Source organism: Pongo abelii, chromosome 6 (genome assembly GCF_028885655.2).
Source record: "Pongo abelii isolate AG06213 chromosome 6, NHGRI_mPonAbe1-v2.0_pri, whole genome shotgun sequence".
Classification (NCBI taxonomy): domain Eukaryota; kingdom Metazoa; phylum Chordata; class Mammalia; order Primates; family Hominidae; genus Pongo; species Pongo abelii.
Window position 1 is genome coordinate 9941171 of NC_071991.2, and position 23654 is coordinate 9964824.

Consider the following 23654-nt stretch of genomic DNA (forward strand, 5'->3'; position numbering starts at 1 on the left):
CCTTTCTCCTTATAATTCTGTTTCTTTGGTATCTATTGTTCATGTGATCCAGGATTTTTCAACAATGGCACTATGGATGTTGGGGGGCTGTCCTGCCGTGGTGAGATGTTTAGCAGCATCTCTGGCCTTTATCTACTAGATAGATACCAGTAGTACCCTGCTCCCCCACCAAGTTGTGGCAGCCAAAAAAATCTTTAGACACTGCTAAATCTCCCCTGGGGAACAAAATTAGCCTCAGTTGAGAACCACTGATCTAATTCCTTTCTTCTCATTTTTGCTAGTTCCACTTCTATTAAACAAACTGCAACTTACTAAAAATTTGTTTTCCAAATTGTTAGAAACATATACGGGCATCATACCTCAAAGATATTGTAGGTTCAATTCCAGACCACCACAATAAAGTGAATATTGAAGTACAGTGAGTCACACAATCAAAAAATCAAAATTTTTATTTCTCAGTGCATATGAAAGTTATGTTTACACTGTAGTCTGTTAAGTGTGCAAGACTATTGTCTAAAAAGCAGTGTATGTACCTTAATTTAAAAATATTTTATTGCTAAAAAGTGCTAATGACAATCTGAACCTTTAGCGAGTTAAATCTTTTTGTTGGTGGAGGGTCTTGCTTCCATGTTGATGGCGACTGATCAGGGTAGTGGTTGCTGAAGGTTAGGGTGGCTGTAGCAATTTCTTGAAATAAGACAACAGTGAAGTTTGCTGCATCTACTGACTCTTCCTTTTACAAAAGATTTCTCTGTAACATGAAATGCTGTTTGATGACATTTTACCCACAGTAGAAATTCTTTCAAAACAAAGAGTCAATTCTCTCAAGCCCTGGTGCTGCTTTATCAGCTAAGTTTAGGTAATAGTCTGAATCATTTGTTGTCATTTCAACAATATTCACAACCTCTTCAGCAGGAATAGATTCCATTTCAGGAAACCACTTTCCTTGTTCATCCATAAGAAGCAATTCCTTATCTGTTCAAGGTCATGAAATTGCAGCAATTCAGCCACATCTTCAGTCTCTACTTCTAGTTCTCTTGCTATTTCCACTGCATCTGTAGTTACTTCCCCTACTGAAGTCTTAAACCTCTCAAAGTCATCCATGAGGGTTAGAATCAACTTAACTCTTGTTAATATTGATATTTTGACCTCCTCCCATGAACCACAAATGTTCTTTATGGCATTTAAAATGGTGAATCCTGGCCAGGCACAGTGGCTCACTCCTGTAATCCCAGCACTTTGGGAGGCTGAGGCAGGTGGATCATGTGAGGTCAGGAGTTTGAAAACAGCCTGGCCAACATGGCAAAAACCCATCTCTACTAAAAATACAAAAATTAGCTAGGTGTGGTGGTGCTGCTTGTAATCTTAGCTACTCGGGAGGCTGAAGCAGGAGAATTGCTTGAACCCAGGAGGCAGAGGTTGCAGTGAGCCAAGATCGCGCCACTGCATTCTAGCCTGTGCTATGGAGCAAGACTCCGTCTCAAAAATAAATAAAATAAAATAAAATGGTGAATCCTTCCCGGACGGGGGGTTGGGTTTTTCTGGTTTTGTTTTTTGTTTTGAAGACAGGGTCTTGCACTGTTGCCTAGACCGGAATGTACTGGTGCAGTCATGGCTCACTGCAGCCTCAACCTCCTGTGCTCAAGTGATGTTCCTGCCTTATCCTTCCAAGTATCTGGTACTACAGATTGCATACCACACCTGGCTAGTTTTTGTTTTGTTTCTGTAGAGACAGGGTCTCACCATGTTGCCCAGGCTAGTCTTGAACTCCTGGGCTTAATCAGTCCTCCCACCTCAGCCTCCCAAAAAGTTGGGATTGTAGGCATGAGCCACCATGCCTAACCCCAGGAGGTTTTAAATGGACTTTGCCCAAATCATCAAAGGAATCACTGTGGCAGCTATAGCCTTATGAAATGTATTTCTGAAATAATAAGACTTGAAGTTGAAATTACTCCTTGTTCCATGGGCTGCAAAATCGATGTTGTGTTAGTGGGCATGAAAAAAGCAACATGGATCTCCTTGTACATCTTCACCAGAGCTCTTGGGTGACCAGGTGCATTGTCATTGAGCAGTAATATTTTGAAAGGAATTTTTTTTTCTGAGCAGTAGGTCTCACCCATGTGCTTAAAATATTCAGGAAACCATGCTGTGAACAGATGTGATATCAGTTAGGCTTTGTTTCATTTATAGAGCATAGGAAGAGTAGATTTAGCATAATTCTTAAGGGCCTTAGGATTTTTAAAATGGTAAATGAGTATTGGCTTCAACTTAAAGTCACCAACTGCATTAGCCCCTAACAAGGAGTCAAGCTGTCCTTTGAAGCTTTGAAGCCAGGCATTGACTTCTCCTCAATAGCTGTGAAAGTCCTAGATGGCATTTTCCAATATAAGGCAGTTTAGTCCACATTGAAAATTCATTGTTTAGTGTAGCCACCTTCATCAGTGATCTTAGCTAGATTTTCTTGATAACTTGTTGCTTCTCTATCAGTATTTGCTGCTTCACCTTGTACTTTTATGTTATGGAGAGGGCTTCTTTCCTTAAACCTCACGAACTAACTTCTAGCTTCAAACTTTTCTTCTGTTGCTTCCTTACTTTGCTCAGCCTTCATAGAATGGAAAACAGCTAGGACATTGATCTGGATTAGGCTTTGGCCAAAGGGAATGTTGTGGCTGGTTTGATTTTCTGTTCCGACTACTAAAACTGTCTCTGTATCAGCAATAAGACTGTTTAACTTTCTTACCCTTTGTGTGTTCACTGGAGTAGCGTTTTTAATTTCTTTCAAGAATTTTTCTTTTGCATTCACAACTTGGCTGTTTGGCACAAGAGGCCTAGCTGTCGATTGGCCTGTCTTGGCTTTCGAGTAAGCTTAATCATTTCTTTCTTTTTTTTTTTTTCTTTTTGAGACAGAGTCTCACTTTGTTGCCCAGGCTAGAGTGCGATGGCGTGATCTTGGCTCACTGCAACCTCCGCCTCCCGGGTTCAAGTGATTCTCCTGTCTCAGCCTCCTGAGTAGCTGGGGTTATAGGTGCCCGCCACCGCCCCCGACTAATTTTCTATTTTTAGTAGAGACGGGGTTTTGCCGTGTTGGTTAGGCTGGTCTCGAACTGACCTCAAGTGATTTGCCCACCTTGGCCACCCAAAGTGCTGGGATTATAGGTGTGAGCCACCGCGCCTGGCCTCTAAGCTTAATCATTTCTAGCTTTTGATTTAAAGTAAGAAACATGTGACTCTTCCTTTCATTTGCACACTTAAGAGGGTTATTAATTGACCTAATTACAATATTTTTGTGTCTCAAGGAATGAATCGGGAGGCCTAAGGAGAGAGAGAGAGAGACAGGGAAACTCTTGTTGGTAGAGTAGTCAGAACACAGACATTTGTTAAGTTTGCCATCTTATATGGGCACGGTTTGTGGTACCCCAAAACAGTTACAGTAGTAACATCAGGCTGGGTGTGATGGCCCATGCCTGTAATCCCAGCACTTTGGGAGGCTGAGGTGGAAGGATCGCTTGAACCCAGGAGTTCAAGACCAGCCTGGGCAAACATAGTCTCTACAAAAAAAAAAAAAATTTTTTAACTAGCTGGGTGTGGCGGCATGCATCTGTACTCCCGGCTACTCGGGAGGCTGAGGCAGGAGGATTGCTCGAGTCCAGGAGGTGGAGGCTGCCATGAGCCATGGTCACACCACTGTACTCCAGCCTGGGTGCCAGAGTGAGACCCTGTCTTGTAAAAAAATATGTAACATTAAAGATTACTGATCACAGATAACCATAACAGATACCATAGTGAAAAAGTTTGAAATATTGTGAGAATTACCAAAATGTGCCATAGGGACACAAAGTGAGGATATGCTATTAGAAAAATGGCACTGATAGGTATGCTCAATGCTGGGTTGTCACACACCTTTAGTTTGTTTAAAAAAAAAAAAAAAAAAAACAGTGTCTGCAAAGCAATAAAGCAAAGTGCAATAAAGCGAGATACGCCTGTATAATACCAGCTAGGGCTTCTGAATAGTCCAAATAACCACATGCAGAGGGAATATTATTATTACTAAACACAAACCTCTGAGGCATTAGTTGACTATACAGCTTCTTCCAGAATTAGAAGGTTTAAAAGAGAGCATAGGATTACGGGGGTTCACACTGTCCTGTAATAAACAGGAAGTAGGTGGAAGCTGTACTTTTTCTGTATCTTCAGGGCCTTATTCTTGTTAGGGTACAAGAAAGATTAACCCATTTCTCCCTGTCCTGTCCTCCAGCTCCAAGAGCATCAAGAGGAGATTGAGGGGATGATGAATGCCCTCTTCAGGGGTGTCTTTGTTCATCGGTACAGGTAAGCTAATGGGCTTCTCTCATTGAAGCACCTGGCCTTTGGTTATGGAATCTGAGGAAGTGAACAAGGTTTCCCCCCTCCAACCCTTAGTTATTGGGTTAGTCCCAGAATTAATGCGGCTGGAGCAAAAATTATTAACAACAAATGTTTCAAATTGGTGAGGTTTAGTTTATCACTACCTACAAAGGATCTTGTAAGTGCTTCTGGGAGAAAATAAGAGAATAAAGCATTGCTGAGTATTTTCCTGCTCCGGCTTTGCCCCAGATCTGCCCCAACTCCTCATCTTTCTGGGGCTGGAGACTTGAGGATAAGAGCAGAGAACAGAAAGGCGGGGCTTTTCTGAGGGATGCTGCAGCCTGGTGAGCCTTCTCCTGGCCCAGCCTGCTGTCTCACTGTGCAAAGGACAGGGGAATTTTATACTGTTTAAAGACCTGATCAAATTAAGTTAAAAAAGAGTATCTGTAGGCCGGGCGTGGTGGCTCACACCTGTAATCCCAGTACTTTGGGAGGCCAAGGCAGGCAGATCACCTGAGGTCAGGAGTTCACAACCAGCCTGACCAACATGGAGAAACCCTATCTCTACTGAAAATACAAAATTAGCCGGATGTGGTGGCGCATCCCTGTAATCCCAGCTACTCGGGAGGCTGAGGCAGGAGAATCACTGGAACCCGGGAGGTGGAGGTTGCAGTGAGCTGAGATGACGCCATTGCACTCCAGCCTAGGCAACAAGAGTAAAACTCCATCTCAAAAAAAAAAAAAAAAAAAAGAAAAAAAATATTATCTATAGATGTTTCTCACTCTTACCTAGGTTTCACTCCTGCCTTTCCAGAACCTTTCAGCTGATGTAACCTTTTCTTAATGTGGAATTAAAACACACTCACACACTTTAGCCAACAGTTGAATTAACTTTTTTTTTTTGTTTGTTTGGCAGGGACGGAGTCTCACTGTGTCGCCCAGGCTGGAGTGCAGCGGTGCGATCTCGGCTCACGGCAAGCCCCACCCCCCGGGTTTAGGCGATTCTCCTGCCTCAGCCTCCCAAGTAGCTAGGACTACAGGTGCCCACCACCATGCCTGGCTAATTTTTGGCCACCATGCCCAGCCTGAATGAACTTTGAAAATTGATTTTTAAAAGAGGTATGGAGGCCGGGTGCAGTGGCTCACACCTGTAACCCCAGCACTTTGGGAGGCCAAGACGGGCAGATCACTTGAGGTCAGGAGTTTGAGACCAGCCTGGCCAACATGGCGAAACCCCGTCTCTACTAAAAATACAAAAAGGTAGCTGGGCATGGTGGTGCACCTGTAATCCCAGCTACTCGGGAGGCTGAGGCAGGAGAATCACTTGAACCCAAGAGGTAGAGGTTGCAGTGAGCTGAGATTGTGCTGCTGCACTCCAGCCTGGGCAACAGGTGGAGTGGAGAATTAGGCTGTACAAGGCTGGTGTTTAACTATTTTATGGTTTGGTAACAGAGAGAAAATATTTACTAACTGGGTACAGCACATTTTTGTAGTCCTAGCTACTTGAGAGGCCAAAGTGGGAAGATGACTTGAACCCAGGAGTTCAAGGCCAGCTTGGGCAACATAGCAAGAGACCCCATCCCTTAAAAAAAAAGAAAAAATATTTACATGTATTTTACTATATATATAGTGTTTACATCGGGAGGAAGAAATGAAAGGCATGGGGTACATGGCATTTCAAGAAAATAAATTATTCCATGAGAGGGAGTTATCTGGTAGGATGGAAAGTGAGTTTGGAGAGAGGGTGGCTGTAAGAGTCAACTTATCTGTCTGTGTCTAGGGATGTCCTTCCTGAGATCCGTGCTATCTGCATTGAGGAAATTGGGTGTTGGATGCAAAGCTACAGCACTTCTTTCCTCACCGACAGCTATTTAAAATATATTGGTTGGACTCTGCATGATAAGGTGGGATTCAAGTCAGTTTCCATTTCCATTTCCTTCATCTTTTTCCTGTCCTAGGACATTTCACCTTTTCCTGGGCCTGCCACTGAGATATTTTACCTAGTGATCAATGATTAACCCATCAAGGCGCTGAACCTTGAAACTCCCCTAGCACTGGGGAGGGTAGGATAAGGTAGAGAGAGACATATCCAGGAGATGAAACGACTCAAAACATGAGGTATGGGGAGAGAGACTTTCCCATGGAAGAGAGTTATTGATGGATGGTAATGCAGGTGCTAAGGGGCAGCCAAAGGATCCTTCTCATCATGAGTACTGCTGTGATCCTTTTGTTTTTTAAGTAAGAAGACAGCTGTTCATTGTTTCTGACATCTCAAGAGTCCTCAGTATCGGGGACACCCAAGCTAGCATGAGGGATCGGAGAGGGGAGTCTGGAGGCTCAGTAGGGGCGAGTAGACTGTGGTTAGTCTTATTTCCATTCTCCTGGTTTTCCCTCCTCACCAGCACCGAGAAGTCCGCCTGAAGTGCGTGAAGGCCCTGAAAGGGCTGTACGGTAACCGGGACCTGACCGCACGCCTGGAGCTCTTCACCAGCCGCTTCAAGGTAAAATGGGTGGCGCTCCATGGCTTGGCTCTTTGTCGTGGTTCCCATTTCCCCACCTTGTATCTTTCTACCCCTCATGCTCTAAGATATCTTGGCTATCCCAGCATCTGCCTCTACGTAGGCACTCTCTTTAGGAGTCTCTGATTCTAAGAGAACAGAATGTTTAGAATGGGTGTAATGAGATATTGAGTGACTTTCTCCTTTCCGCAGGACCGGATGGTTTCCATGGTCATGGACAGAGAGTATGATGTGGCAGTGGAGGCTGTCAGATTACTGATACTTATCCTTAAGTGAGTCCTGGGAAGAGGGGAGGCCAGTGTCTCAGACCTTTGCCCTTCCAGGGTCATCTCCCTCCACCTGTCATAGCAGACTCTTCCATCTGTGCAGGTTGACTGAGGTCATTCCTGAGTTGCAGTATGTCGAGGGGGTAATATTTCTGTCTTCTCTAACTCCCCATACTCCTTTGTCTTCCACTCTTCATTTAGAAGTTCTTTGTGAGTTATGGCCTTGTTGCTTTTGCCTCTTTTTGTTTCTAGCCTTGGTTGTGCCAGAAGACAATGTCCCTATTCACACACTCTTTCTGCTTTTCTGTGGGCAGGAACATGGAAGGGGTGCTGACGGACGCGGACTGTGAGAGCGTCTACCCTGTTGTGTATGCCTCTAATCGAGGCCTGGCCTCTGCTGCAGGCGAATTTCTGTACTGGAAGTGAGTGGGGCTCCTTTTATGTTTCTTTAACACCACGCTCTCGGTTTCTCTCCCGCATCTGCTGCTGCCCTACCTAAGGCCTCCCCATCTCTGTGGAAGTCTCTCTGGTGTCTCCTTTCTTCTCGCAGCTCGTTGGGGCTTTCCTTAGCTCTGCACCTCCTTTTCCTTTATCATTTCCTTGGGCCATCTCCTCCCTCTGTGGTCGTTACACTTCCTTGTTTCCTCTTGTGCTGAGCCCTTTCCTTGTGTCCATTCCACCAGACTCTTCTACCCTGAGTGTGAGATAAGAATGATGGGTGGAAGAGAGCGACGCCAGAGCCCAGGCGCCCAGAGGACTTTCTTCCAGCTTCTGCTGTCCTTCTTTGTGGAGAGCGAGGTGACATACACAGAGAGAAGTCTGGCAGTTGTGCATAGGACCTATAAGTGGGCTGGGGTTGGTGGCTCACGCCTGTAAACCCAGCACTTTGGGAGGCTGAGGTGGGAGGATCCTTTGAGCCCAGGAGTTTGAGGCCAGCCTGGGCAACACAGTGAGACCCTGTCTCTATCGAAAAAAAAAAAAGACAAATGGAGAAGGATGGGAGTGGACACTGTAGGAAGGAGAGCGATATTTAATCAGTAACCACTTCCTAGGGTATTTTTAACATGCCATCACTAACTTCCCCATGCACCTTCTTCCCTAGCTCCATGACCACGCTGCTTACTTAGTAGACAGTCTTTGGGACTGTGCAGGAGCTCAGCTGAAGGACTGGGAGAGTCTGACAAGCCTGCTGCTGGAGAAGGACCAGAGTACGTGCCACACGGAGCCAGGGACAGGGACCTTCCACCTCCTAGGGTGAAACTGGGAGGGATTGCTGGCTTCATTTGTACAAGGCAGCAACGGTGGCATCGGGTAGGGGGAACTTGGAGTTGGAAGGTGGCTAATCTTTGATTCTATGTTTTTGATCCTCCTGGCACTCCAGACCTGGGTGATGTGCAGGAGAGCACACTGATAGAAATCCTTGTGTCCAGTGCCCGGCAAGCTTCAGAGGGGCACCCGCCTGTGGGCCGGGTCACTGGGAGGAAGGTATGGCATGAGGGTAGAGTGGGTAGGTCAGCAATACTCAATCCTGACAGGCATTGTGCATCCTTATCCCCCAGGCTGGGGTTAGGGTGCTCCTTCTACCCTTTAAAGAATTTCATTTCCAGAAAAAAGGGCCAGGCGCGGTGGCTTACGCCTAGGCAGATCACTAGGTCAGGAGATTGAGACCATCCTGGCTGACACAGTGAAACCCTGTCTCTACTAAAAATACAAAAAAAAAAAAAATTATCTGGGCGTGGTAGCGGGCACCTGTAGTCCCAGCTACTCGGGAGGCTGAGGCAGGAGAATGGTGTGAACCTGGGAGGCGGAGCTTGCAGTGAGCCAAGATCACGCCACTGCACTCCAGCCTGGGCGACAGAGCGAGACTCTGTCTCAAAAAAAAAAGGAGTTTCATTTCCAGAAAAAAGAAATCTCGTGGGAGCTACCGAGTTCTCTTTTCCTTCCAGGCAGATAAGGTCATGGGGAGGAGGACTGCACACACCCCCTGCACCAGTGTTTCTCTACACCTCCCCCACCCCCAAGTGACTCTCATTCCAGGGCTTAACCTCTAAGGAGCGCAAGACCCAAGCCGATGACAGGGTGAAGTTGACTGAGCACCTCATCCCTCTGCTGCCCCAGCTCCTGGCCAAGGTACCACTGCCCCTCCACTCAGCATCACACCAAGAGAAGTGAAAGGAAATGGCCTCTATGGGGGTGGGAGTAGGAATTAGCAATGTGTCAGCTTGTAAGGAGGCCTCCCTGTCAATCATCACAGTTCTCAGCTGATGCAGAGAAGGTCACTCCCCTGCTCCAGCTTCTCAGCTGCTTTGACCTCCACATCTACTGCACTGGGCGCTTGGAGAAGGTAGGGAGATAGATTTCCTATACCTTGCTGCTTGCCTGCCAAGGCCAAAGGGTTCTATTGCCAGTATCTTCTTTTTCCAAGAACTTGGGTTCCAGAAAAATCAGCAAGCCTTTTCTTAGGCATCTTATCCTTGAAGTTTAATGCTTTTAACCCCGTTCCACTTCCCTCCAGAAGAGTGTCCTCCTCCCATCCCCACAGCACACCATCTTCTGCCTTTTCTTCTCAGCACCTGGAGCTGTTCCTGCAGCAACTCCAGGAGGTGGTGGTGAAGCATGCAGAGCCGGCAGTGCTTGAGGCTGGGGCGCATGCCCTCTACCTGCTCTGTAATCCCGAATTCACTTTCTTCAGCCGGGCAGACTTTGCCCGCAGCCAGCTAGTAGATTTGCTGACTGACCGCTTCCAGCAGGAGCTTGAAGAGCTGTTACAGGTAGGAGCTGGGGCTGGACAATGGGACACCCCAAACAAGGGTGGGAGGGGCTGCAAGACGGGGGATGTGGACTGATGAGTTCTGGGGGAAATGCTATTGTGGATCTTCTTTCCTTCTCAGTCATCCTTCCTAGATGAGGATGAGGTATATAATCTGGCAGCCACTCTGAAACGCCTCTCTGCCTTCTACAAGTGAGTGGCTTTCCTCCTCTTCCCCATCCCGTTTTTACTGGTGTCTGTGGAGTTGGTTCCCTCTGTTCTTTTCCAGTATAACATTCCCCTTTCTCCCCCAAAGCGCTCATGACCTGACTCGCTGGGAGCTCTATGAGCCATGTTGCCAACTCCTGCAGAAGGCTGTGGACACAGGAGAGGTACCTCACCAGGTGAGTGGACAGGCTAGAGATGGGTTGGGGTGGGGGGCTAGATTTTAAGGACCTACGTTCCAGGTGGCCACTAGGTGTGTCAAGTCTCAGTGCGTGGAGTGGACAAAGCGAGGAAGATCAGGTGGGTGGGGGTCACCTCTTACATTCCTCTCTTAGAAGGTGGACTCTACTTCCAGTGTCTTCTTGGATTCCCTGGAAGCCAAGGATAATATTGAGGGATTCTAGGAGACGTAGAGTAAATTAGGGAGTGGTGACATTTCTACTTCATGTAGAAGCCTCTGAAGAGTGTCCAGAATATCGCTCATTTTCCACTGGAAAAGGAATTAGCTCTCCCCTTACTCATTTTCTCTCCTCTTCACTGGTGTGTTTCTGCCTATCTATCTCTCCCTCTCCTGACCCAAACCTTATTTTTCAAACCCTTTGTTGTTACAGGTTATCCTGCCAGCCTTGACTCTTGTCTATTTTTCCATTCTCTGGACACTAACCCACATTTCTAAATCAGATGCTTCCCAGGTGAGTGTGGGTCTTAGATGGGATAATGGGAAGAGAGGAGTCTGTGTCTTCATTCTTCCCCTTCAAGCCACTGTGCCCACAGAAGCAGCTGTCGAGTTTGAGGGACAGAATGGTGGCCTTCTGTGAACTCTGCCAGAGTTGCCTCTCAGATGTGGATACTGGGGTCCAGGAGCAGGTGAGTACTGACTCAAGTGGGAGCAACAAGGCGAGTATCCCTGCCCCTATTCTAAGGAGAAATTGACAGTGTCATTTCTACCTTGGGAAACATTCTGTCCTTTTAAACATCCTTTCTTTTCCCCCTACAGGCTTTTGTCTTATTAAGTGATCTACTTCTCATCTTTAGCCCTCAGATGATTGTTGGGGGCCGTGATTTCCTTAGGCCACTTGTCTTTTTTCCTGAAGCTACTCTCCAGTCTGAGCTAGCCAGCTTCCTTATGGACCATGTCTTCATCCAGCCGGGAGACCTGGGCAGTGGTGCAGTGACTCTATACCTGGGGCTCAGTAAGGGCTGGGGCTTGGGTGTGGCTCAGAAATACAGGGCAAGCCTAAGTCTGTAATTCCCTTCTGCCTTCCATGTGAGCCAGGTGATTCCCAGGAGGATCATTTACAGATAGAGCGGCTACACCAGCGGCGCCGCCTCCTGGCCGGGTTCTGCAAACTGTTGCTTTATGGGGTGCTGGAGATGGACGCAGCCTCAGATGTTTTCAAACACTACAACAAGGTACAGCAAGGCCCTACAGAAATAAAAGAGAAGGGAGCAAGTTGAGCACAGCCATGACTTCAAACATAATAGCACTACAGGTGGGGGATATCCAATGGTATCAAGCTTAAAGGAGAAGTAGGAGGGAAAGGCACTGGGAGTTCAGAATAAGGGAACAAAGAAAAGAGATTTAATAGTAAATAATTATGGAGAAAAAGCTGTGAAGAAATTCACTGGAGGGGAAATACCTTATTCTTCCTGTCCAGAAATATTTTTCTCTGACCCCAGTCTATGGAATGGGGTAACATAAGAAGGAAAAAAGAATAAGAGAGGGATCAGTCCTCACAGGATACCTAGATAAGTGCTCCAGTTTCCTCAACCCATCAGTATTGATTTATGCTTATTGAGCACCTGCTGTGTGCCAAGCACCATTCCAGGAGCTAAGGCCACAGCAGTGAACAAAACACACAAGTTCCTATTTGGTGGAGCTTCCGTTGTAGTTGGGGAGAGACAAATAGTGAGGGTGTCAGTGCTGTGTGAGAGGGCACTGTCAGGCTTACTTCTCTTCTCTAAGAATTGAGCTTGGGGCAGTGTTTCTTTTTTTTTTCTGAGACGGAGTCTAGCTCTGCCGCCAGGCTGGAGTGCAATGGCACTATCTCGGCTCACTGCAACCTCAGCCTCCCGGGGTTCAAGCAGTTCTCCTGCCTCAGCCTCCCAAGTAGCTGGGATTACAGGCACGCGCTGCCACGCCCAGCTAATTTTTATAGTTTTAGTAAAGACAGGGTTTCACCATTGCCAGGATGGTCTCGATCTCCTGACCTTGTGATCCGCCCAACTTGGCCTCCCAAACTGCTGGGATTATAGACGTGAGCCACCGCGCCTGGCCTGTTTCATTATTTGTTTTTTGTTTGTTTTGTTTTTTTTGAGACAGAATCTCTCTCTGTCACCCAGGCTGGAGTGCAGTGGCGTGATCTCGGCTCACTGCAAACTCCGCCTCCCGGGTTCACGCCATTCTCCTGCCTCAGCCTCCCGAGTAGCTGGGACTACAGGCGCCCACCACCACGCCCAGCTAATTTTTTGTATTTTTAGTAGAGATGGGGTTTCACTGTATTAGCCAGGATGGTCTCGATCTCCTGACCTCGTGATCCGCCCGCCTCGGCCTTCCAAAGTGCTGGGATTACAGGTGTGAGCCACCGCACCCAGCCTCATTGTTTGTTTACCAAAACTCTTGATTTATTTTGGGCTTTGCACCTGTTGATTAGAGATGAAGTCTAGTCTGAATTATTTTATGCTTCAGTTCATGTTTCCTACCTAAGGCAGTTTGGGAGGGAGACATGATTAGGGATGTGAAGGAAGAAACCAAATGGTCTTTTCTGCCAGTCAGACATTACCTTCCCCACTCTTTCCCCTCAGTTCTACAATGACTATGGTGACATTATCAAGGAAACATTAACTAGAGCAAGGCAGATTGACCGAAGTCATTGTTCCCGAATCCTGCTGCTGAGCCTCAAGCAGGTGCGCCCTTCTGCCTTGAGGACATGCTCTCCCTGTTGTCCCCAAGTCTCTGTCTACCCTCAGCCACTCAGAATGTAAGATCCTTCAGAGCAGTAACTTTTCTTGTTTTGACTCGTTACATGATAGGTTCCTTCATTCTTAGTAGACCCTTGGGAAGTATTTTTTTTTAACTGACTGGGCAACCCCATCAAAAGTAACTTATCAGGACATTGGAACATCAACAAGGAAGTGATAGGGAGTTCCTAATTATTTTTCAGTCTGTTCTCTCTCAGCCTCCTTCAGTTACTATAGACGTTTTTATTTAATGTTACAGAGTAGAGGTGATGGGCTTTGTTTGCTGCAGGGGTTAGTATCAGGGGAGTTCCCTAGAAGGAAAGAAAGAGTAAAAGTAGTAGATGGTGTCCCAAGGCCTTTGGAATTTCTGAGTAGAGAAGAGAATGCTGGACTTCTCTGTTTCCGCCATGTTCCTCCCTTTCCCACATGCACCATGTCTCCTGGACACAGCTGTACACAGAACTGCTACAGGAGCATGGGCCCCAGGGCCTGAATGAGCTTCCTGCCTTCATCGAGATGAGGGACCTGGCCCGGAGGTTCGCCTTGAGTTTTGGACCCCAGCAGCTGCAGAACCGTGACCTTGTGGTCATGCTACACAAGTAGGAAGTATTGGTTGGAGGTTGTGTCTAGGGAGGGCTGGGAACGAGGTCTTGGAGGGAGGGTATGTGTGTCAAGGCATAGCAGTCAGGTTAGTGGTGGGTATGCCTTTGGAGACAAGCTGGGGACAAGGGGAGGGTGCATTTGGACAGGATAGCTCAGCCCTGGGAGGGAAGTGGGAAGAGACTTTCTTACTAAAAGAATTCTGCCCAACCAAGGGAAGGCATCAAGTTCTCCTTGTCTGAGCTTCCTCCAGCTGACTCCTCCAATCAGCCTCCAAATCTGGCATTCCTGGAGCTCCTTTCAGAGTTTTCCCCCCGACTCTTCCATCAGGACAAGCAGCTTTTGTAAGTTGGTGGGAGGATAGAGATGTGGATTAGGGAAGGGACTGCTGAGGGCCCAGTAGCCCCTTCAGACTTTTGGTTCCACCTCTTTCTTAGACTGTCCTATCTAGAAAAGTGCCTGCAGCATGTCTCCCAGGCACCTGGCCGTCCCTGGGGCCCAGTCACCACCTACTGCCACTCCCTCAACCCTGTGGAGAACACAGCAGAGACCAGCCCTCAGGTCCTCCCCAGCTCCAAGAGGAGGCGTGTTGAAGGTAGGGTGCTGTGTGTGGGTATGGGGGTGCCCAGCGGGTGGTCTTTGGCTGCCTGCAAACTTATTTTGTCAAATATTTCATTGAGCATCTACTGTCATTCAGGGTATTAATTTCTTTCAGGGTTTATCTAGTCAACTGAAAACTTGTATTAAAAATCAAATAGAGGGCCAGGCGCAGTGGCTCATGCCTGCAATCCCAGCACTTTGGGAGGCCGAGGCAGGCGGATCACAAGGTCAGGCGTTCGAGACCAGCCTGGCCAAGATGGTGAAACCCCGTCTCTACTAAAAATACAAAAATTAGCCGGGCATGGTGGCGCGCACATGTAATCCCAACTACTCAGGAGGCTGAGGCAGGAGAATCGCTTGAACCTGGGAGGCGGAGGTTGCCGTCAGCTGAGATTGCACCACTGCACCCCAGCCTGGGCGACAGAGCGAGACTCTGTCTCAAAAAAAGAAATAGAAACTGATGATAAAACCAAATATTGAACTAAGAAATCTATACATTCAGAGTACCCTCCTCAACATCTTGTATTCCATTATTTTCGAAATTTTAGATACTTTTACACAATCTTCATTGTTTTTTACCTTCAGATCACCTGTTGTCTTATAAGTTGCCTAAGGTTTTGTTTTTGTTTTTGTTTATTTTTTGAGACGGAGTCTTGCTCTGTTGCCCAGGCTGGAGTGCAGTGGTGCGATCTCGGCTCACTGCAAGCTCTGCCTCCCAGGTTCATGTCATTCTCCTGCCTCAGCCTCCCGAGTAGCTGGGACTACAGGCGCCCGCCATCACACCCAGCTGATATTTTTTGAATTTTTAGTAGAGATGGGTTTTCAGTGTGTTAGCCAGGATGGTCTTGATCTCCTGACCTCGTGATCTGCCTGTCTCAGCCTCCCAAAGTGCTGGGATTACAGGCGTGAGCCACTGTGCCTGGCTGCCTAAGGTTTTTTCTTTGCTTTTTTAAAAACAGCTTCATATTAAGCAACATTATAGCAATCATTATTTCATATGCAAGTATGTTTTCTAGTGTACATTTTTAAATGGGACTTTATGTGACAGCTTTATTGAGATACAACTTAGATATCATAAAAATCACCCCTTTTTTTTTTTTGAGATGGAGTGTCGCTCTGTCACCCAGGCTGGAGTCCAGTGGCGTGATCTCGACTCACTGCAACCTCCGCCTCCCAGGTTCAAGCGGTTCTCCTCCCTCAGCCTCCTGAGTAGCTGGGATTACAGGCGTCCACCACCACGCCTAGCCAATTTTTGTATTTCTAGTAGCAACAGGGTTTCACCATGTTGGCCAGGCTGGTCTCAAACTCCTGACCTTGTGATCTGCCCACCTCAGCCTCCCAAAGTGCTCCCAAAGTGCTGGTGAGCCACTGCGCCCAGCCAAAAATCACCCTTTTAAAGTGTATACTTAGCATATTCACTGAATTGTACAACCATCACAACTATCTAATTTTAGAACATTTTCATCTTTCCAAAAGAAACCACATACCCATTCACAGTCTCTGCCTATCTTCCCAGCCTTAGGTAGTATCACTAATATAATTCCTATCTCTTGATTTGCCTATTCCGGACCTTTCATATAAATGGAATCATATAATATGTGGCCTTTTATGTCCAGCTTCTTTCACTTAGCACAGTGTTTTCAACGTTCATCCATACTTCGACATATATCAGTATCTCATACCTTTTTATGGCCAAAACAATATGCCATTGTGTGGATATGCCACGTTCTACTTATCCACTTGTCAGTTGATTGACATTTGGGCTGTTGTATGCATAATGCTGCTAAACATGCATGTACAAATTTTTGGGTGGATGCATCTTTTCAGTTGTCTTGAGATATACCTGGGAGTGGAATTGCTGGGTCGTATGGCAATTCTATGTTTAAGTTTTTGAGGAACTACCACACTGTTTTCCAAAGTACCTATACCATTTTACAATCCTACCAGCAATGTATGGGGGCCCTGGTTTCTCCATGTTGTCACCAGTACTTATTAATGCCTTTTTTTATTTTATCCATCTCCTAGTAGCTGTGAGGTGTGGTATCTCATTGTGGTTTAAATTTGCATTTCCCTAATGACTAATGGTACTGAGCATCTTTTCATGTGCTTATTGACAATTTGTTTATCTTCTTTGGAGAAATGTCTGTTCTGATCCTTCAGCTATTTTAAAATAGGGTTGTCTTTTTATTGTTTGGTTGTAAGTATTCTTTATATATTCTAGACACGAGATTCCTTATGATATGCAAACATTTTCTCCCATTTTTTGGGTTGTCTTTTCGTGTTATTGGTGGTGTCCTTTGAAACACAAAAGTTCTTGAATTTGGTGAAATCTAACTTTTTTCTTTTGTTGCTTGTGCTTTTGGTGCCATATCTTGAGAAATTGCTGGCTAATTCAAGGTCACAAAGATTTACGCCTGTGTTTTCTTCTAAGAGTTATAGTTTTAGCTGGGCACAGTGGTTCACGCCTGTAATCCCAGCACTTTGGGAGGCTGAGGCAGGCGGATCACGAGGTCAGGAGATTGAGACCATCCTGGCTAACACGGTGAAACCCCGTCTCTACTAAAAATACAAAAAATTAGCCGGGTGTGGTGGTGGGCGTGTGTAGTCCCAGCTACTCGGGAGGCTGAGGCAGGAGAATGGCGTGAACCCGGGAGGCGGAGCTTGCAGTGAGCCAAGATTGTGCCACTGCACTCCAGCCTGGGTGAAAGAGTGAGATACTATCTCAGAAAAAAAAGAAAAGAGTTATAGTTTTAGCTCTTAATTTAGATTTGTGATCCAGTTTGAGTTAATTTTTGTATATAGTGTGAGATGGGGTGTGATTTCCTTTTGTTGTCTTCTGTGTACCACCTAAAATTATATCTTATACCACCAGGAAACTCTGCTTTAATCAATTAACTAATATATATTTGTTAAGGACCTACTATATGCAAGATAGTATGTTCAGTGTTTTAGGGGCCATGAAGAATCCTCCAGCAGCTTATTATCTAATAGGAAAGGGGGAAATTTTAATTATGGAAAACCCGAATTATGAACAATTGCCAATAACTGCCTGAGGGCTTGTACAACTGAATGCTGTAGAATTCAGAGAATGATGAGAGCTTTACCAAGAAGATGGAATTGCTGGAGCTTAAAAAATAAGTAAGATTTGTATAAGCTGAACAGAGGAAGGAGGAGCATCATGGGCTGGCAGAATAGCACAAGCAAAGCATAGGAGGCTGTGTGCTGGACGAAGCATGGAGGTACATAGATCGCTCTGCCTAAAGTGTAGGGTTTGTGAAGGCAAGATAAAACTGAAGAGATTGTTTTTATTCATGTAATAGATACTGAGCACCGTGTGCTGGGAATACAGCAGTGCACAAAAAAGCTAAAAATCTCTTTCTTTAGAGAGTGTCAGATAGTAGTAAATACTATGGCAAAAAAGCAGGGAGGATTGTGAGGAATGCTGGCGCGGTGGGGATTGCAGTCTTACAAAGACTGATCAAGGGAAGACTCAAGAACACAAATGTTGGGCAAAAAGCCTAAAAAATAAGTTAAAAGATACACTTAGGCACATTAAAATTTTAACAGGTTTATTCGAGCATTCAGCAATTTATCAATCAGGCAGTGGCAGACTGCCAGCAATTCAGGGCGCCACCACTGAGGAAACCATAGGAGACACTTGTAAGGTGTCTGTGGGAGCAAGACAAAGAAAATATTTGATTGGTTAGAGTGGAAAGTTCATATTCAGAGGTTAACTGACCATAAATCTCTTGTTAGAGGTTAGTCGGTACTTTCTGACTGGTTAAGCTTAAGTTTCCTGCTCCTAGGTTACACACAACACTTTCACTCTGAGTTGAGTTTCAGTTTGCTGACTTAGGAACCCAAAGTGCAGGAGCCATTTCAGCCTATTGGCCTCCCAGTGAATTTTTTTAACACGTGAGGGAGGGTGCTTAGTGTGTATCAGAATAGCATACCAAAGGAAGCAGCCAGTCCTGAGGCCACGATGGGATGGGGGGAATGTTCCTGGAATGTTCAAGGAACAGCAGAGAAGACCATTATGGCCAGAATGCAGATTGTAGGACATGAGACCAAAGAGGGTGCAGGATCCCAGAGCATCTAAGGCAGAGACTGGCTTTTACTCTGAGTGCAGTAGGAAACCATTGGAGGATTTTGAGCAGAGGAATGACAGGATCAACCTCTGTTTTTAAAGGATCCTTCTGGCTGCTGTGTTGAAAACGACAGGAGATGGGGGAAGGCTAGAAGCTGGGAGACCAGCAGGGACGTTGTGGCTGTTGTAGGAATCCAGCCCAAGATTCGAGATAAGAGAGCTTCTTAGGCCAGGGGCAATGGTGGAGGTGCCGAGAGACGGCCAGATTCTGGGTGCATTTTCAAGGTATCTCTAATAGGCTTTTCTGACAAACTGGATGTGGGATGTAAGACAAAAAGAGCAGTTGAGGATGGCTCCAAGGATTTTGGCCTGACAGAAGGATGGAGTTGACAGTATCTGAGATGGGGAAGGCAGAGAGTGAAGATAACTGTGGGGCATTGGTGTTGGCCACGGGATTACAGGTGGAGATGTTGAACAAACCGTGGGGGCTGTTAAGATGGAGTTCAGGGGAGAGCTGAAGGCTTGAGATCCATTTGGGATATGGCAGAGTATAGGTGATATTTAAGGACATGAACCTGAGTGGCTGGGGAAGCCAGTGAAGATGGAGAAGAGGAGAGACTCAAGGGCCCAGCCCTCGGGCATCACACCTTTAATAGCTCAGGGAGATCAGGAGGACACACCTGGGGCCCCAAGGTTTCCTGTCTGGGAATCCAAGCCCAGGGGTATGGCTCTTCCCTGTTTTCTGTAGCCCTCTGCTTAAACCCATAGCAGCTCACTTTGGGATTATTGTTTTCAGTGGAGAGGGAGGGAGGGTAATGGGAGCGTGACTGTTTACAGTTAACAGATGTTAATGTCAATTTGACTGATGCTTTAAAATAGTAAAATAGTATTGCCTGGGTTTTCTCAGGCAGTGAGAATCTTTGGATTCTTTCTCCTCCTCTACCTTCTCTGATCTCTGCAGGAGATAAGTCCCCCTTCATATCATATCAGTTATACTGGCATTGCAATCACTTCATTTTTTTCTAGCTTTTAGAAAATCCTGTCTCCCATTTTCCAGTTCCTCCCTGGCCCTCATTTGTCCACTCTAGCCTCTGGTACCAAAACTCTATTGCCATTTTAAGCTTTTTCTGACCACAGAAATCTTGGATAGGATCTCACATGTCTTCATTGGCTAACTCAGACCTCTCAACCTTAGAGACTCCAATCCTCCCTCATATTTGTGTTCACCTGTTCACCTGTTACAGTTTATCTGTGAAATGTATATATATCTTTCCATCTTGTTTTCTAGGCTGTGTAGCAAGTTCTTCTTGGACAAGGGCTAGCTACAATTCTCTAAGCCTTACTTTTTGGTACACAGGGCTATGTATTTAGTACATAGGGCTATGCCCATTTGAGGGCAACAGAATGAAGCTGTATAGGTTTTCCATTCTCTTCTTGCTTGACTTTCCCTTACTAAATCCTGGGCAGGTCTTGGAAAGAGAGCATGCCTGTCGCAGGCCCAGGGCTGTGGTTAATGTGTGCGTCTGCTTGGCAGGGCCTGCCAAGCCTAACAGAGAGGACGTCTCCTCGTCCCAGGAAGAAAGTCTGCAGCTGAACAGCATCCTGCCCACGCCCACCCTCACCTCCACAGCCGTGAAGAGCAGGCAGCCCTTGTGGGGGTTGAAAGAGATGGAGGAAGAAGATGGCTCAGAGTTGGATTTTGCCCAGGGGTGAGGCCATGGAGGGAATCTGGGTGTCTGAGTTCCCAGTTTGGTGTCTGGCTGCCTCCATCTTGCTGTTTCTGTTTCGTGGTTCCCTGCTGTAGGACTCCCACATTGTTGGGTTCTTCTCTAACCCTTCTCCATTGTTTAGCTTTAAAATGCATCTCTGTGAGCTTTTCTCCCCATTAACACCAGCTGCCTTACATCCTCTTCTTACCCTTGATTTTTATCCCATCATTGATCCTGCCTCATTCCCAGCAGTCAGCCCCTCGCAGGCACCCAGAGGTCAAGATTCTCGGGTCCACAGTATTTCCAGACTCCACGCAACCCTTCAGGTCCTGGTCTGGGCAACCAGCTGATGCGGTGAGCTTTTCTCATCATCTCCTGTCTTCACTTCAGATCTGTCGCCCACTGTGAGGGGATTCCTGTCTCACCCATTGCCTCTCCGTGGGTACTTTCTGGACTTGTTTTAGCCACAGAGCTCTATCTGGAAACCTACTATGCTGTACTTACTGCTCCCCACTTCCCCCACCCCGGCTGTCTGAGAAACTCTCAGGGGTCCTCAAAGAACAGTTTGAAAAGCCCATCTCTTTGCCCCTACATCAGACTCAGCCTTATGGAAGAGGATGAGGAAGAAGAGTTAGAAATTCAGGATGAGTCAATTGAAGAACGGCAGGATACAGACATGGTGAGTAGACCACCCTGCCCTTCTCTCTCAAGAACTAGGGGCTGATGTGCTAAAGAGAAGCCAGGGTGTTTCCCCTCTCTCCACTCGGTGATGCCTAGTCTCTAAAAGCTGAATGAATCTAGAGTAAAGGAGGACAGGTTATACGTTGGTTTGGACTTTGCTTGGACTCTTATTAATAAGGAAAAGAAATTACAAATACCAAAGAAGGTTGGAATAGCACTCTCGCTCCCAATCCCTAAGTAAATATTGTTGCCTCTGAACCCCCTAGGAATTGGAAGGAGTCCTAATGCTGGTGGTGGGAGGTCATTCAGTCCAAGTGGCAGCCCCTTCAGTTTCTCTCCTCCCAACACATGACCCCCTGTCCTCACTCTCCCTACTAGAGGGCTTCCCCTCCCTGTCCCTTCCCCCACTCCCCTTCTAACCTAGCCTGTTGCCCCAGGAGGAACTGCTGCCGGTGTAGTGGGAAAAGCCTGGCATTTGGAGTGAGGTGACATGAGTGCTAGTCCTCAACTCCATGTCAAGTTAGCACTTTACCCCTCCTCAGCCTCCATTTTCTCATCTTTATTTTTTAATTATTTTTATTTTTTGAGGTAGAGTCTGTCTCTGTCGCCTGGGCTGGAGTGCAGTGGCACAGTCTCGGCTCACGGCAACCTCTGCCTCCTGGGCTCAAGCAATTCTCCTGCCTCAGACTCCCAAGTAGCTGGGATTACAGGCACGCGCCATCACGCCTGGCTAATTTTTTTTGTATTTTTAGTAGAGACGGGGTTTTGCCATGTTGGCCAGGCTAGTCTCGAACACCTGACCTCAGGTGGATCCACCTGCCTCAGTGTCCCTAAGTGCTGGGATTACAGGTGTGAGCCACTGAGTGCGGCCCATTTTCTCATCTTTAAAACAGAGCTGTTAGCCTGTAGTTCCAGCAACTCAGGAGGTGGAGACAGGAGGATCAATAGTCCAGGAGTTGGAGTCCAGCCTGGGTAACATAGTAAACACCTGTCTCTTAAAAAAAAAAAATCAACAATTCAAAAATAAATAAAATGGACCTTTAACATAAAATATAAGGTAAAACCACCTTATAAATGGAAAAGGGCTATGTCTGAGTTCAGGCTACTGTAACGGAATTCCATAGTCTGGTGTCTTGCAAACAGCAGAAATTCATTTCTCACCGTTCTGGAGGCTGAAGTCCAAGGGTTGGGTTCTGGTGAGGGCCTTCTTCCAGCCTGCAGACTGCTGGCTTCTAGTTGTATCCTCACCTGGAGGAGAAACAGCAAGCTAGCCCTCTGGCCTGGGCTTAGAACGGCATTCATCCATCTATGAGGGCTGCACCCCTATGACCCAATCACCTCCCAAAGGCCCCACTTCCAAACAGCATCACACTGGGGGAAGGATTTCAATATGTGGGTTTTGGGGGGACACAGATATTAAGTTCATTACAGGCTGTATATCTTCTGCTGTTATTCTTCTGTTCTCTTCTCTGCAGGGAGGGAAAAAGAACAGAATAGAACAGAACAGGGGAGTCTTGTGCTCAGAAGGAGAAACCAAACAATGATACCTTCAAACCAGACTAGAGAGCAAGGCCTCTGTTAAAATATTATTTCCTAACATCTCAGAAAAAATCCATTTTCTGGTTTCCAAACCAAAGGCATTTAAGGGGCTCAGTCAGCAGGCCAAGAAGCGCTCTGCAGTCAGGCCTGATCCTCATGCCCACACTAACTTCCCTCCCAGGAGGTGCCATAGGGGCCTGCTGTGCCCATATTTGTTCTTATGAGGCTGGGAAAGGAACTGATTTTTTTATTTGCGAAGTGATAGGAGTGTGGAAAGGCCTTTTTGACTTTTAACCTCATTCTCTCTAGCAAGCAAGTAGCTACTCTTCCCCCAGTGAGCGCGGGCTGGACCTCTTAGATTCTACAGAGCTGGATATTGAGGTGAGTGTCCCCAGAGCAGGAAGTGTTATGTGTCCTTGGGAAATGCTGGCAGGCAACCCATGCATTCATCAAATTGACAGGCCATAGCCTGGGGGTGGCCCTCTGAGCTATCTCTGGGGCTTTGAGGGTAACCCAGGGGAGGACGGTCTGCTCATTGGCCTGTTGCTGTGTCCTGTGTATTCCTTTCATCTTTCTCATTATAGGATTTCTGACAGGACTCTGGGCCCCTCCCCAGCTCCACTCCCTACCTCAAGAATGTGACCATTTGGAAAAGGCAAAGAGAAAAGGAGCACAATGAAGCATTCCCCCAGGCTTCAGCCCTGGGCTCTGAGGGGAAAGAGTTGGGCATTGTTTTTCTAACCTAACCTTTCCCTCCGGTGATGTTGGGGTAGAGAAGCCGAGAGACCCCGTCCTCCCTAATGCACTGTGGCCCAGTCCCCCTGCCTTTTTCCTGTTCTGTTTGGAGTGGAGAGGGGCAGCACTTCTCTGTGTTTAATGGAAACAGCCTGTAGTTTCCTGGATTTTTGGAACATCTTTCTCAGCCTATTTTGTGTCCTAATGATTCGCTCAATAAACATGTTTGAATCCACACGTTCCCAAGGTGTGGCTTGAGATCGTTAAACTGATGGAAGTCAGGTTCTTGGTCCGCCTTGTCCCATGGCCCAGCGTATAGGTGTCCCCACACCCCGGAGGTGCTTTGTCTACAGGCTCTCCAGGAAGTATTGCTTAGTAACTGAGAGGCGGGGTGAGGCAGTAGAGATAGGGAGAGATTGACTGCCTGTGAGTAGTTTATCTAGTGGCCTCAGCCTCTGCAGTAGTGAAAGTTGTGCTGACAGGTGGCAGAGTGGAGGAGGACCTTGTGAAACTACCTGTCTCACCCACGTGAGCCAGGCCAGGCAATGTGTCCTGGCAGCCTTCACCCAGGGGTTCTTTCCAAAGGAAATTTTATCCTCTCATCCCAAAGATACCTGTCATAATTTGGAATTTGATCAA

At 46.7% G+C, this 23654-nt stretch overlaps 1 protein-coding gene across 6 annotated transcripts in view; it reads left to right on the top strand.

Annotated features, from left to right (window-relative positions):
• Window positions 1–23250, top strand: part of STAG3 (STAG3 cohesin complex component) — a 36472-nt gene extending 13222 nt beyond the window's left edge. For 2 of the 6 annotated variants that reach the window (XM_024249484.2, XM_054560238.1), the window contains exons 9-34: window positions 4256–4329; window positions 6125–6248; window positions 6747–6845; window positions 7056–7135; window positions 7444–7551; window positions 7813–7927; window positions 8232–8337; window positions 8511–8614; window positions 9167–9259; window positions 9384–9473; window positions 9700–9900; window positions 10021–10091; window positions 10195–10282; window positions 10715–10795; window positions 10878–10970; window positions 11101–11269; window positions 11380–11516; window positions 12909–13010; window positions 13515–13663; window positions 13880–14008; window positions 14102–14259; window positions 19886–20060; window positions 20310–20414; window positions 20658–20739; window positions 22590–22661; window positions 22865–23250. In XM_024249484.2, coding sequence (XP_024105252.2) covers window positions 4256–4329; window positions 6125–6248; window positions 6747–6845; window positions 7056–7135; window positions 7444–7551; window positions 7813–7927; window positions 8232–8337; window positions 8511–8614; window positions 9167–9259; window positions 9384–9473; window positions 9700–9900; window positions 10021–10091; window positions 10195–10282; window positions 10715–10795; window positions 10878–10970; window positions 11101–11269; window positions 11380–11516; window positions 12909–13010; window positions 13515–13663; window positions 13880–14008; window positions 14102–14259; window positions 19886–20060; window positions 20310–20414; window positions 20658–20739; window positions 22590–22661; window positions 22865–22873 — 2814 coding nt within the window. In that variant the 3' untranslated portion in view covers window positions 22874–23250. The remainder of the gene's footprint in view (window positions 1–4255; window positions 4330–6124; window positions 6249–6746; window positions 6846–7055; window positions 7136–7443; window positions 7552–7812; window positions 7928–8231; window positions 8338–8510; window positions 8615–9166; window positions 9260–9383; window positions 9474–9699; window positions 9901–10020; window positions 10092–10194; window positions 10283–10714; window positions 10796–10877; window positions 10971–11100; window positions 11270–11379; window positions 11517–12908; window positions 13011–13514; window positions 13664–13879; window positions 14009–14101; window positions 14260–19885; window positions 20061–20309; window positions 20415–20657; window positions 20740–22589; window positions 22662–22864) is intronic. The other 4 variants (XM_024249485.2, XM_054560239.1, XM_054560241.1 and 1 more) reach the window with 2 other exon arrangements.
• Window positions 23251–23654: the final 404 nt, after the last annotated feature.